This window comes from Equus caballus, chromosome 3 (assembly GCF_041296265.1).
Source record: "Equus caballus isolate H_3958 breed thoroughbred chromosome 3, TB-T2T, whole genome shotgun sequence".
NCBI classification, from domain to species: domain Eukaryota; kingdom Metazoa; phylum Chordata; class Mammalia; order Perissodactyla; family Equidae; genus Equus; species Equus caballus.
The window spans coordinates 26,246,716-26,260,600 of record NC_091686.1 but is presented as its reverse complement, the minus strand read 5'-3'; the positions used below and the strand labels follow the sequence as shown (position 1 = coordinate 26,260,600).

General features: G+C 45.3%; 1 protein-coding gene across 1 annotated transcript in view; it reads right to left on the bottom strand.

Annotated features, from left to right (window-relative positions):
• The window catches only part of VAT1L (vesicle amine transport 1 like), a 142,328-nt gene that overhangs the window by 71,977 nt on the left and 56,466 nt on the right, over positions 1–13,885 (bottom strand). The window contains exons 4-5 of the mRNA XM_023637363.2: positions 10,874–11,016; positions 1,969–2,072 (exon numbers count right to left, since the gene is read on the bottom strand). Coding sequence (XP_023493131.1) covers positions 1,969–2,072; positions 10,874–11,016 — 247 coding nt within the window. The remainder of the gene's footprint in view (positions 1–1,968; positions 2,073–10,873; positions 11,017–13,885) is intronic.

Genomic DNA, 13,885 nt, shown 5'->3' with positions numbered 1-13,885 from the left:
AGTATCACTTGTCAAAGAGGAAGTATCATTTCTGAAGGTATCATTTCTGAAGGTGACTTTTTCATTACTTTGGAAAATTGGGCATGTGGCAAAAATGGGATTTAAGCCAAAAGATGAATAAAATGATAAGTGGCTGAAATGTCTTGTTGGTTCCGTTCTCTGAGACTAAGAAATGAACTCCTATGTGAGCTACTTTATGGTTTGAATCTGATTCCTTGGCAAGGGAGGGGCTTAGGGCTCTGAGCTGGGCTGGGTATTTAAGTGGTGGGGAGAGATGGGGCTGAGCTAGAATTTAGACAGATGGAAAAAAAATGGGTACAGGGAGCAGATAAGGGTGAAAACAGGTTTAGAAGCCAGCTCCAAAGAGGTCTGGGCAGAAAGGTGAAAACCACTTAAGATAAATGGTGTGAGGAACTGAGCTTTGCTAATCAGAAAAAGCACTATTCAGAGGGAAGATGGGAGGCGGAGTTGGGAAAGATTCCCTAAGATGCTTTTACAGAGAGAAAAGACTCCTTTGTGGGGTTCTGGGGATGGGGATGAGAGAACTCTTCACATATTGGTGCCTTTCCAATGACTTTTCTGCCTTGTCCCCAAAGATTTAGGAATAAGTCCTTCCCAGAGAACTGCCATTTAATGAAAAACAGTATATCCTTAAAACTTAATTATTTGCCCTGGGGAAACTAGTAGCCAGTTAGTTTATCACTGCTTCTACTTTTATGGAGTGACTATAGCCAGACATCACGGTACTAGACTTCGATTACTTAGTAATCAAGTGATCAATGTAATCAGTTAGATACTTGTGAGATGATCAAATTATATTCTGCCAAAATGACATCACGGAACTGGGGCAAAAATAGAACTGGTAGATAAGGGTGAACAAATTGTCCATCTGCATTTGACGCACACGTTAGTCATATCCGCTATCCCTGCATTGTGCACTGATGCTCAGAGATTCTCTTATCAATAGCAATAATTTAAAAATTATGCACCCACCTCCAAAAACTTTCAAATATGTGGTCACTATTGAAAATCCTGGAATACTCCAGCAACTGAAAGCTTATTCTCTATCATAATGATGACAACATTTGATGTTTGAATATTTATACTTCTCGAATATCTCTTTTATAAGCTTCTCAGTTAACAGCAGGGAAGTGAGTTCTTTTCCTCCTGAGTTATACAGGGCTAAGGCTCAATTGTCTATTGTACCTACAGGGAACGGAGGTGCCAAAAATCTCAAACATTGGACTTTGGAATGTGACATCTGGCTTCAGATATGAGTTTTTGACTTTGTGGAGACTAATGTTTGAATCAGTTTGCATGCCTAGGACAGAAGAGAAGAACAAGAGGGAGCGGAGGCTCTGGGGTCTCATTCCGCTGGAGAAAACCTGCTCGCAGATGTCTTTCATTAATTTCCCAAACCCTAGGGCATATAAGTGGATGCAGAAGCAGACATGTGCTCCATCCATGAGTAGCTCAGGGCTTCTGTCTAGAGTGGGACATACAGGAGTAGTTTAGAAGAAAAGGGGAGTCTGTACTTTGCAGCTTCATCTCCAAGAGTGAAGAACCTCTCATAAAACCCCCACATCCTAGCCACTCCTCCCCATCCTCCTGTGGCTCCTTCATTCCTTCATTTTTTGAACTTCCTTTGAAGCCATTAATATTTCCCACCTGTGCTACCTTCTGTGGGTCAAGTCCTATCTGAGGGACCACATTGGCTTGGCTTTCTTTATCCCTTTTAGAATGGGAAGTATTCGTAGGAGTAATAGGGCAGTAGGCACATATGTTACTTTTATAATTGAAAACAACTAATGCCAATAGCAGTATTATAGAGGACATTAAAAAGTTAACCCCTTCAATCTCATTACCCCAACATATCAACATATCCCATTCTTCAGAGCCTTTGTCTGCAAGCACACATGCAGTGCTCCCTGTCACTGACCATGTGCCCCGCTTCTGTTTAGCACTCACCATATAAAATGTAGGTTCCCAGTGGTTTCAGAAGGCTGAGACCTTTTCCAGTATTGTCCCCACAGAGGCAATCCAAAACAATGTCCACTCCTTCAGCAGAGATTCTAAATGGTGAGAAGACAAAGTAAAATACTGTAATCTGTCAGGGGCCACACTGTCAATCTCTTTCCCTTCCTGCCTCATATTGTTTACTCCCAGAATTAGGACAGTGAAAGCTCTGGGAGGAGCAATCCACCACTGGCAGGTGGATTTATCCTCCTGGGTCCAACTGTAAGGACTTCACAAAGCTGCAGGCAGCTAAGAATCCGGCTGGAGGCTGACATTGAGAACCAGTCATGGTCAGGAGAACGAGCATGGACATCATAGTCAGTCTGAGTTTGTATCTAGCCACCTAACTCAACTTCTCCACGCCTTAGCTTTCTCCTTTGTAAAGTGGAGCTAGCACGTTTCTTTGAGCTAAGAATGAAGTGAAGTGACAAATGAAATGCTTGGCCCACAGCCAGCCATGTAACAGTCACTCCATAAGATGGACAGTCAACAAGTCATGTTTGTGGAGCTTGGGGTATGTGCCAGGCTCTGTCCGAGGTGCTGGAGATAGAGCGGTGAATGAAACCAACATGATCCCTGTCTTCCACGGGGCCTCTGGTCTAGCAAGGATGGCTTTTCTCCCTCTCTTCCTCCCGCCTCAGTGAAGCTGTAAAGGCACGTTAATTTAATTCACAAACTTCTATTCGTCCAATCTCCAGGTTCAATCTAAAACGTGGTCTTAGAGGAAGAGGGTTAAATAGAGAGGATTTTCCTACAGCAATGGAAGATTCCAGAGTAGAGAGAGCCCACATTTGGATGCTATTAGACAGTAATCTATTTCAAAGAAGACCCCTTCTTCCACTCATTTATTTATAGATTCATTGATTCACTCCTTCACGAATTTAACAAACAGCTACTGGGCTTCCACTGTTAAAAGATACAATATCCACAGGAAGGCTGTGGAGAGCGTAGGGAAGACATCCATGCCCACAGGGCTCCCAACTGTGGCTAGGCCTGCTCTGCTCAGATAAGACTGGCATTCCCTCAGATTTGCAAATTTGCAGGATTACCTTGTTTTAGCATGTCACTCAGTTTTTCTACCCCCATCTCCTCCCTCTGCAAAGCTCAGGCTCTGCAGTGCACGTCCACAGCTGTGCCCCTAATGTCACTAACCAGGAAACTGCACATGCATCTTCTAGGTTCAGACACTAAGTCGACTGCCCCATGCCCCTGACAGCTGAGGCTTGATGTGAATACGCCCTTCAAAACCCCTCAAGTCCAGTCCAAAATCCAGCCCATTACAAAGCCTTATCTGAAATGATCAGCTCAGCATCTTCCCAATAGAATCTTTGCACCAATGTGTCCTCACAAGTCCCCCTTGGAACCAGGGGACTTGGCCAGTGGATCTCAAACCTAAGAGTGTATCAGAATGTCCTGGAGAGCTCATTAAAATGCAGACTGCAACTTGCCCTCCCTCCTGCCTCTTCCTGGCTTCTGATTCAGTTAGTCTTGGGGGGTGGGCCCCAAGGATGTGCATTTCTAATGAATTCCCAGATGTTGCTGCTACTGATTCCAGCTCCACACTGCGAGAACCATGGGTCTAAGCTGGTTACTCCGGAGCCAAGCCAGCATTTTTTAAATTAGTAATTAATTTGGTCATTAAATATCTAGCACTGGCACTGTCTTAGGCACTAGAGGATATAGTGGTGGGCCCAAAGAGATTTGATTTCTCCCCTTTTGGAGCGTCCATTGGGCAGACATTAACCAATAATTACACAAATTAAAATTAAATTGAAATTGAATGGGGTCTAGTGCCACAAAGGTACATGAGACCATTTAAATCGAGGGTTTGCCCAATCAGGGCTAGCAGAGAAGGCATCCTTGGGGTGATGAGTGGAGGGTGAAGGAGTTAGCTAGGTAAAGAGTGGTGGGAACAGTGTTCCAGGCAGAGGGAACAGCGTTCCAGGTAGAGGGAACAGCATGTGCAAAGCCCTATATCCTCCCTTCTTGTCAGATGTTCCTCCCAACTATATGCTACTTGCAGGTCCACATTCTCTCCTACAACTTGCCAATCACACCTCCTTGTATTAGCTGCCCCACCTGAGCCTGTTGCTCTATTCTCTGGACTCTGATTCCGCAGAAATGCAGGGCAGACCCATAGCAAGTGGAGACCTCTAGGCTCTTGCCCACTTCTCTATCCTCACTTTCCACTAAGTGCTCAAGGCATCCTGACCTTTTGGCTGTTCCTAGAACTTTCCTACCTCAGGGCCTTTGCATGTGCTGTGATCACTCCCTGAACAGCCCTTCCCTAGCTCTCCCTGGAAATGGCTCCTTCTCATCCTCCAGGTCTCACCCACCTGTGACCTCCCCAGAGAAGCTGTAACTAATCACCCACCTGGAATGGCAGCCTCACCCCAAATTTTCTCTATTTTAGCCCCCTTTATGCTTTAGTGTCTCTACGAGAGGTACTTTACAGTATTTAGCATGGGCTGTAATTATTCTACTTGTTTGCCTATTTACTGAGTGTCTCCCACCAAAATAGAAGCCCCAGGAGACAGGGACCACATTTGTGCTGCTTATTGCTCTGTCCTCAGCCCTTCTTATCCTGCTGGACATAGCAGTGGTTCTCAGCAAACACTGATTGATTGTATGAATGAATGATCAAATGAACGGGTAAGGGAATGCATGAAAGAGAATGAAGAAAACATTTTAAGCCTGGCATTCCACATCTCTAGATGTGTGCTTCCTTCAAAGGAAACTCACATTTTCTGTGTTCTACTATATCCGTGGCATTTCACAATCAATCTTCACAACAAGCCTATGAGGCAGGCACTTTAACTGCACTGTTTTGATGCAGAAATGGATGCTGTCAGATGCGGCGTCTCACTGAAGCTTATGTAACTAGTACACCTGGAATTCAAAGCTCGGTCTGGTTTAACTCCAAAGCTGGTGGCCTTTCCACCACTCTCAATGTAAGACTCAATAAATGTTCTAATGGTAGAATTAGGGAAGCCCTGCTTTCATTCTGGGAAACAGCCAATTTAATTTAGTCTTTGAAGAATTCAGGCTTGAATTTTGTCTTTTAAAATAAATATACATATATCCAGAGTTAGGCCAAGTTATTTCAAATAGATAGGCCAAGAGGTTTCTATTGTCAAGCTGCTTTTTTCATCCTGGATTATAGGAGAGGCCCAAGGTCAGGGTCCTACACATGTGCCCTAAATTCCCAGCCGCTGGGGAACCATACATGGCGTACTTGTTTCAAGCTGGACACTGTGTGTGCTGAGCTGGAGACACACAGAGGAAGGCTCAAGTTCATCCCTGCCACCCGGGAACCCGTGGGCTGCTGGGGAGCCAGATGATAAATGGACAACCCAAACACAGAGTCCCCACAGTGATTCAGGGGCTCAGGGAAGATGATCCTCTGACAAGTGCTGATGGATGAGCAGGAATTGGCCAGGTGACAAAGGGGAGGCATTTCACAGAGAAAAGTGCCACAGCTTGACCTCGGGCAGTCAGCACAGAGTAGGCCCAAAGAGGCTTTGGGACACCCAGCAGGGTGGGGAGAGGCCCTAGCCACTGTCTCCTTCCAGAAGGACCCAAGACTGGCTGCCGCAACTGACAGCTAACTTGGGGGCAGTGGGCAGGGGTAGGGGTGATGTAGGGGCAGCATAGCGCTGGGCTTAGGAATATGAATTTCATCTCAGGGTTAAGCATTGAGTTCTGCCACTTACTTGCTGTACGACCTCAAGTGAGTTACTTAGCCTTTCTGTGACTCAGTTTCCCCAAGTGTGGGAGGGGATGGTGGTAATAACACCTGCCCCAGGCTCCTTTGTGAAGCTTGGACCAGCTGACGCACGTGAAGCACAGGGCCCAGCGAATGGCAAGCTCTGGGTCCCTGCTGGCTTTATTGCCATGTTTCAAAGTGGCCCAACTAAAGAGAGTTCTTTTGGCTTGGGAAAAGAGCATGAAAAGGAAGACTGCGCATAACCTCAACACCCCAACCGCCAACCCAAGCAACCTTCATGGTGGGTAGAGCCATCAGCCCAGAAACCATTAGAGCGGAGGCTTGATGTCCCTAACCCTCCTAGGAGAAGATGTCCCACATTCAAGAGCACCTACTATGTGCCAGACACAGTGCTGAGCACTTCCTAAGTCTCACCTCATTGACGCCTCATGCCAACTCTGTGATTTCGGGGCATCATTATCCCCATTCGATGGATGAGTAAATTGAGGCTCGATGGGGTGAGGTGACTTACCCCCGGGTCTACTGCAGGGAATGAGAGGACCCTGGTTTGATCCATCACATCTAGAAACCAGAAGAGGGCCCCAGAGGCAGAGGAGGGTCTTAAAGGGTAAGCTGTGGCCAGCCCCAGGGGCAACCATCATTGTCACTTCTAGGCCATGCAGGTCCCAGCAGAGACTGAGCAAAGCTGGGGGCTGCTCCACTGGGCTTCACGCCAGAAGGAGACGCTGCAGGTCTCCTGCATACTCAGGCCACCGGCTCCTCCCCACACCTATTTCGGCATCTCTATAGCTAAATCAGGTAAGACAGGGTTTGCACACGCGCAGGGCTCAAATGAACCATAAATCTGCTCCCCTTTGCTGTCACTGCGGGAGGTGGAGGAGATGAATTCTGAGGAAGAGAAGTTGGGTAGAGGCAGATGTTATTCCCTGGGCCTGAGGGCGAGGATGCTTTGGTCATTTCTGTCAAACCTTTAAGCAGACATTGCTCCTTTTGAGGCCAGAAATCTCCCTTCAGATAAGAGTTTCAAAACTGAACAGAACCCATCACCCATTCAATCATTACAAGTCCAATCAGTGGATCAGAGTGAATGGGCTCAGTGGGTTTACCGGAAATGCTCCAGGCCCACAACTGCCTTGGGACAGGTCCTCTCTTGGTCATGCTCACACTGAAAAGCACCTTAGCAGCTCCTTTTAATGGAATAATCATGAAAATCACAAGCAGAGCTAGATAGCTCATCAGAGACATGGGACCTATCTTCATTTCTTAGCCTGCCCAGTTTCTGGGGATGTCTGTCTTGCCTGCACATGTGTAATCATAATTACATAAAAGCAGAGAGGGTAAGGGCAGAGGGCCAAATGCAACAGTTCCTATGTCTGCTTTCTCCTGCTGTCATAAATCTCTGCAGATGTAAAAACCAAACACAAATAGCCCTAGCTCCAAGATTCTCTGGACCAAATTCAGCAAGAAGATATTTTGGAATTGCTGATCTAAGGCTTTCGTGGCTGTCCTTCCTTGATCTCTAACCCCTCACCCCTTTATTGTGAACGCTGCCTCTTTGCTTCCCATCCACATGGATCAAGAGGAATTTCTCCTGAGTGGTGGTAGGTCTGATAAAGCCATCACTGGCAAAGAAATCCTTTGACTTGGCCAAGAAATTAATTCCCCTTTATTGTAACTTTCATTTCCAGTTGGACCCTTGGTCTCCAATAAGTTCTTCTCTTTCTGAATTCCCTTTTCTCTGAGAAGGCATCTGGCCACAGCTTTAAGCTTCACCTCCAAACTCAAGATGGAGGGACGAGGCTATGTCATAATGCCTGGCACATGTCTGGCGCACAGTAGGCTTCTTACATGAGAGTTGAGCACAGTGTCCAATGCACAGGGGCTGAGCACAGTTTCTGACACATATTAGGCTTCTCAAAGAGGGCTGAGCACAGTACCCAGTGCACAATAAGCTATTCACAGGGTGCCCAGCACAGTGCCTGGCATCCAGTAGGCTTCTTAGCAAAGGTTTATGGCTCCCACGGGTACTTAGCAATACCATCTCTAGGAATGCTTTCTTGATCACTTTCTCTCTGTTCTCTCTAAGTGTTAGATTTTCATTAATTTCCACTAAGTCTCAGTTTCTTTATCTGTAAAATGAGGCATTTCATCTTGCAGGGTTGTCTGCGGTACCCATAAAATGTCTAATGGAAATGCTCAGCAGTGTGAGAGGAAATCGACAAAGCCAGGCGCTGTTATCTGCCTTGCCCTGTGCCTGGCCCTCGCTCCCCGCCTCCCTCTACCTGCTGAAATGTTCTCGTCCTTCGAGCACCTGCTTAGGGGCCGTCCACCTTGGCACGCTCTCTGATCTTTCTCTCCTCTTTATTTTTAAAGTCCTTACAGTCAGAGGCACACAATTCAGGGCTTCTAACTCTTCTACTTGCTTTCAAGCATAGCCATCTCTCTCCTCCCAGACAGAGAAGGGTAAGTGACATAAAGGTTAGGTCTGTGTTATAAAAATTTTTCCCAATTCCATTTGCAACGCCTGGCTCAAGGCTGAGAAGGTATTCAAAAGAAGCTTACCGATTGACTGGCTTATAAAAAGAGTTTTCATCTCAAGAAATTTTACGCTACTATTTTTTTCTAGTTTATCACACCCAAAATCGTGTAATAAACAATATCTGTGATCAAAAAATAAAGAGAAATCACTCTGCATTCCGCTCCTATTGCATGTTAGCAGTTGGATTTTTTCCCCTTTCCTTTCACTTTATGTCCTTATGTGCCAAGAATTTATACAAAGCTGTGATCACAGTGTAGCTGGAATTTGGCATTCTGCTTTTTTCACTCAATATGCTACCATGGGTATTTTTTTCATTTTGTGACAGAGTCTTCATAATTATCATTTTTTTTAGGGGCTACATAATACTCAAGCGTGTGGGTGTAGCATAATCTACTGAGCTGTTTCCCTTCTGTAGATAATGGAGGCTGGTTCTAAATTTTCGCTATTACAGACAATGCCATAATTCACCCGCTTGACATATGCTGAGCACCTACAATGCAGCAGAAGCCGTGCTTGGCTCGGAAACAGGCAATGTGTACCTGGGGCTTTTATCTTCTTTTGGATTATTTCCTAGGGTAGGATTAGTGGGACAGACAGCATAAACTTATTTGCAGTTTCCCAGTCATTTTTAGTCTAATCTCACGGTCTTTACCTAAAAACATAAAGAACTGTTGGAAGTCACTTTTAAAAGAAGGTGCTGGTGACGTGGGTCTTAGATGCTGTTACCTTGCTCCTCTGACATCAGTAGAAATCACTGACACGGGGGCTAAAGGCAGCAGGTCAAGATAGTGAAGGGATGAGGGATGGAGCAGCCACACGGGAAATGGGGAAGGCAGGAGCTCCCTGGTTTGGACTGTCACTTGCTCAGAAGAGCTGCCACCTCCTGACTCGCTTCTCCCACTACTTCCCACACCTACTACCTCCAGCTGCACTGGTCTCCTTTCAGACTCTTGAATTTGCCAAGCCTTTCCTGACCTGTAGGCTCCGTATGCCATTCCTCCTGGTCAAAAATGCTCTTCCTTTGGCCAAATTCTCGTCCTTCACTTCTCAGCCCAAATCTCAGTCTTGGATGGACGACGTGTCTGATTTCCCCGTCTGCATATATTCACTAGCACTTAGCATTTCTCCACCAGAGCATGTATCAAAAGTGTAAATCAATCTTTAAAATATTTTTTTGCCTCCTCTTCCCCAAATAGACTCAAAGCTCCATGAAGAGAGTGACTCACAAGGGGGTTTTTGTGGGATCTCTCACCCTAGCACAGTACCTGGCCCATCACCGACACTCAATATTTATTAAGAAGGGGGGTGCATGGAAAAAGGGAAAGATGCTTGTGAAAATATCACTTAAGAGGAGGAAAGAAAACATGGCTGAAGGGACAATGGGAGTTCATTTTCCAGACCACAGCTGGAGAGATGCCGAGTTAAAAGAAGGAAGAACTGCCTGTGAGTTAAGAAAGTGATCCTGGAAGTCTTTACAAGACGCCTGCAGCCTCCAGCCCTCTAAGAGACAGGCGGTGAACTTCTACTGTCTAGCTGTAAAGCTCTCTTTTCAAATCCCACTGGAAATATTGGGACAACTTTAAATTATATGCACATCTCTACATTCAAAATTTAAAAACAAATCTGAAAATTCATATCATCCAAAGACTCTTCTAAGAAATTTCCCAGGCTCCACCTAATCTGCTAAATCCCTCACCTCAAACAACCAGATCTCCACCCTGTAGTCCTTTAATTTTCCATCGTAATCTGTGATTTGGAGAAAATTGTTTCTTTATTACGATGCTGGCTGGACAACTTATTTTCTTTGTATCTTATGATTTAGTGCTAGAAAATGAAAATATGGAAACGATAGCTCTGGGACATCTCTGAATCCCCTCAGGAGCCGTGATGCAGTGTGTGTGCGAATCAGCTTCTAGCTCTGAGACAGCAGTACGAACGAGACACAAATCATCCGAAAGTGTGGTGGCAGCTGGGTTTCCATCCCATTCCCTGTGTTGACATGCACACGGCCATGATCAATAGCTTCAGGATCACAGGCGGAAGATGGACCAGGTTATAAACCAATGTCCCCCTGGGTGACGGCAGCAGTCAGCAGACTGATGGCCCTGCCTCCAGCCTCCCCCTCCCATTCACTCTCTCCGCGCCACCAGTGACTGGTCAGAACCCAAAGCTGATCATGGCACCACTTTGGTCCTTTGGTGGCTCTCAGTCACACCCAGGTGGAGTCCACGTTTCCTTGGGCTATTATATCAATGAACGAGAAATACACTTCTCTGTGTTGAGGCAGTTTTATAGCAGTGAGCATAACTTAGCTTTGTAAGTCATAAATTAGCTTTGCAAGTTACTTAACTGCTCTGTTCCTTGGTTTTATCCTCTGCAAAAAGGGGACAATAATAGGGTTGTTGAGAGGAATGAATAAGCTAATACATGTGAAGTATTCAGTGCAGAACTAGTAACACTAAGCCCCCAATATACGTTTATTATTATTACTGTTATTGCTGTTATTAGCCCTCCTCTAAATGAATGCTTCCGCTCTCAAAGAGAGAGAAGAGCAAGGACCAGTCTGGTGCTCTTTCGAGCAAACAGCTTACCTTTTCACTTCTTGCACATAGTCTGCATTTCTGTCAAAGAGGTGGGTCACGGAGTCTTTGATTGCTTCATGCTTGAAAGTAGAAGCTGTCCCAAAGACAGTCACATTGGGGATAGTGGAACACAGCTGAGCCACAGCTTGGCCCTGGAAGTGAAATACAATAGACAAGTCACACAGGAGAGCCACCGTCCAACAACCAGCCTTGCTGAGTGCAGAGCCGGACTTCAACCTTGCCAGTATTGACCTTTCTTAGGCGGGATTGGTCTTTGTTGTAGGGGCCTGAACTGTGCATTGTAAGATATTTAGCAGCATCCCTGGCCTCCACCTAGCAGGTGTCAGTAGCACCTTCCCAGTTGTGACAACCAAAACTGTCTCCAGACACTTCAGAATGTCCCCTGGGGGACAAAATCTCCCCGAGCTGAGGAACCACTGGTGTAGAGCAAGGTCAGTGTGAGCCAGCAACACCCCGGCACTGAGACTTAGTGACCACTATTTAACCACACTGAGCCTCAGGTTCCTCATCTATAAATTAGCAATCATGATAGCTATTCCACAGGGATCTCGGGGGATGTCTTAGTTTGGATCTCCCAGAAGTAGACCCTAAGGCAAGAATCTGAGTGTAAGTACTTAATCTGGAATATAATTGCAGGCAATATCTGAGTATCAAGATAGAAATAGAAGGCAGCCAATAAAAGGTGTGTTTTCAAGTCCATATCCACTGTGGGTAACTGGAACTCAGTCCCTCCGAGGACATGAGCAAGCATAGAATACACATCAGAGTTATGTCAACCAAGTGGTGGGGGAGCTGGAGTATTGATCCGCCGAATTTCCACCTGATATTGGTTGAGGGTTGCTTCTGCGGTACTAACTGTTATGCACATCTGGCTTGTCCTCATGAGCCAAGCATGCTCCCAAAAGCTAGACAGAAGGCCTAAGTAAGCAACCTTCAGCAGTTTGAGTTGAGTGTGGAGAAGGTATGACGTGGCTGAGAGCATCTACTACGTGGGGTGTTAAATGAGGCAACATGTAACCCAGGTCAAACACTTAGCACAAGACATGACACTTAATAGGTCCTCAATTAATCTTAATCATCTGTACCCCTTAGTGGCTTTTTATATCCAGGGCTGAGATGTCCAGGTATATAAAGAAAAGGCCAATGCATGAGGTTTAAATATTAAATGATCCAAGAGAAATCACAAATTCAGTTAGGAATGGGTGATTTTTCCATATCCTTTTTCAATATGGTTGGAAATTTAAGTCATTGGACACAATACTGTCTGTGATTGTGTACATTCAGAAACCTTCCAGTAAAACTTAATTTGCTGGTGTTTAAGATGCATTCTAAAACGAAATACTGTTTATTTCCAGTGTTCCACCTGCTATCTTAAGGAGGCAGAAATTCTTAAGATGGGAAATTATTCTACCAAAGTCATCTGTGATATTAATTTCTGCCTATCACTTTATTTACATGTCTTCATGTTTGTGGACTAAATCGCGTTGGCAGGCCAATTTGTGAAAATGCTATTTCTTCCCAACATTCACAATTAAAGGCAACATTGAGAGAATCACAGAATGTCAGAGCTGGAAGATCATCCAATTACCCCTCCCCGTCACTGTTTCATGGAAGAGGAAAAGGGCACTCAGAAAGGTCAAGGTGACCCAGTTCTTCAGAGGCAGATCTGAGATTCAAAGCAAGGTCTCCTGACTTCCACTTATTGCCTCTTCTATTATGCCATGCTGTCGACTTATTTTGACATTTTAAGCTAAGCAGACTTTTAAGTTGCTGCCTAAAATAGACACGTTACTGACATGCTCACTTGGAGGTCAACATTTCAGAACATGGGCGTGAACCTAAGACTCCACGCAGGCTACAGTGCTCTGTTCTAGGAATAGCTTTGATATTTGGTTAACTTTTTTATCCCCTGATTTTACAGAACAAAGAAGGGACTATCCTTCCCAGTGAGTGTAAATATCAGCAGGCAACGCGACAATGCTCTAAAATTTGACAGGGCTTGAACTAACCTTGCTAGTGCTGGGATGGGAGATTAGAACTAGTTCCAATAACCGTGGGGTCCCTCCCGCCCTCTGCAAACGTGACATTTATCCACTCACCTATTTTTCAAATTCCTACTATGTACTAGTCACACTGCTATAGATGCTGGTGTGTCAGAAATGATTGACACACCTAAATCTCTATATCTAGTCCCAAGCCCCCTACTGACTCCTAGACTTGCTCATTGAATTACCATTTTGGCATCCATCTCCACCTGGCTATCCAAAAATAACATCAAATTCAACTGATTCAAAACCTAACTCATGGCTATCTCCAAATGAGTTACTCCTTGTATTAATTTGCTAGGGCTGCCGTGACGAAGTACCACTAACTGCGTGGCTTAGACAACAGAAATTTATTGTTTCACAATTCTGGAGGTTTAGGAGTCTGAAACAAGCTGTTGGCAGGGTTAGTTCCTTCTGAGGGCTACGAGGGAACGATCTGATCCAGGTCTCTCTCTTTGGCTTGCAGATGACTATCTTCTCCCTGGACCTTCACATGGTTTCACCTCAATGTGTGTCTGTGTCTAAATTTCCCGTTTGTATAAGGACCCTGGTCCTATTGGATTAGGGCCCACCCTAATGACCTCATTTTAACTTGATTACCTCTGTGAAGACCCTTCCTCCAAATAAAGGCACATTCTGGGTTACTGGGGGTTAGGATTTCAACATATGAATTTGGGGGGTGCCCAATTCAACCCATAACACTCCTCTTACTGCACTTCTTGCCTCAGTGGATGGAATTACACCGTTCACTTGCCCCTAAAGCCAGGAATCAGGGGTCATCCTGGGCTCCTCTTCCTCCCTCACTGCCACATCCAATTAGCCAGCAAGTGTGTTGTTTCCACTCAACACCTCTCGTGACTGTCACTTCTTGGTCTGGGTGTCATATTTCCCTCCCTGGATTATGACAACACCCTTCTAACTGCTCTGGCTGTTTCCAAGTGTACTTCACACTGGG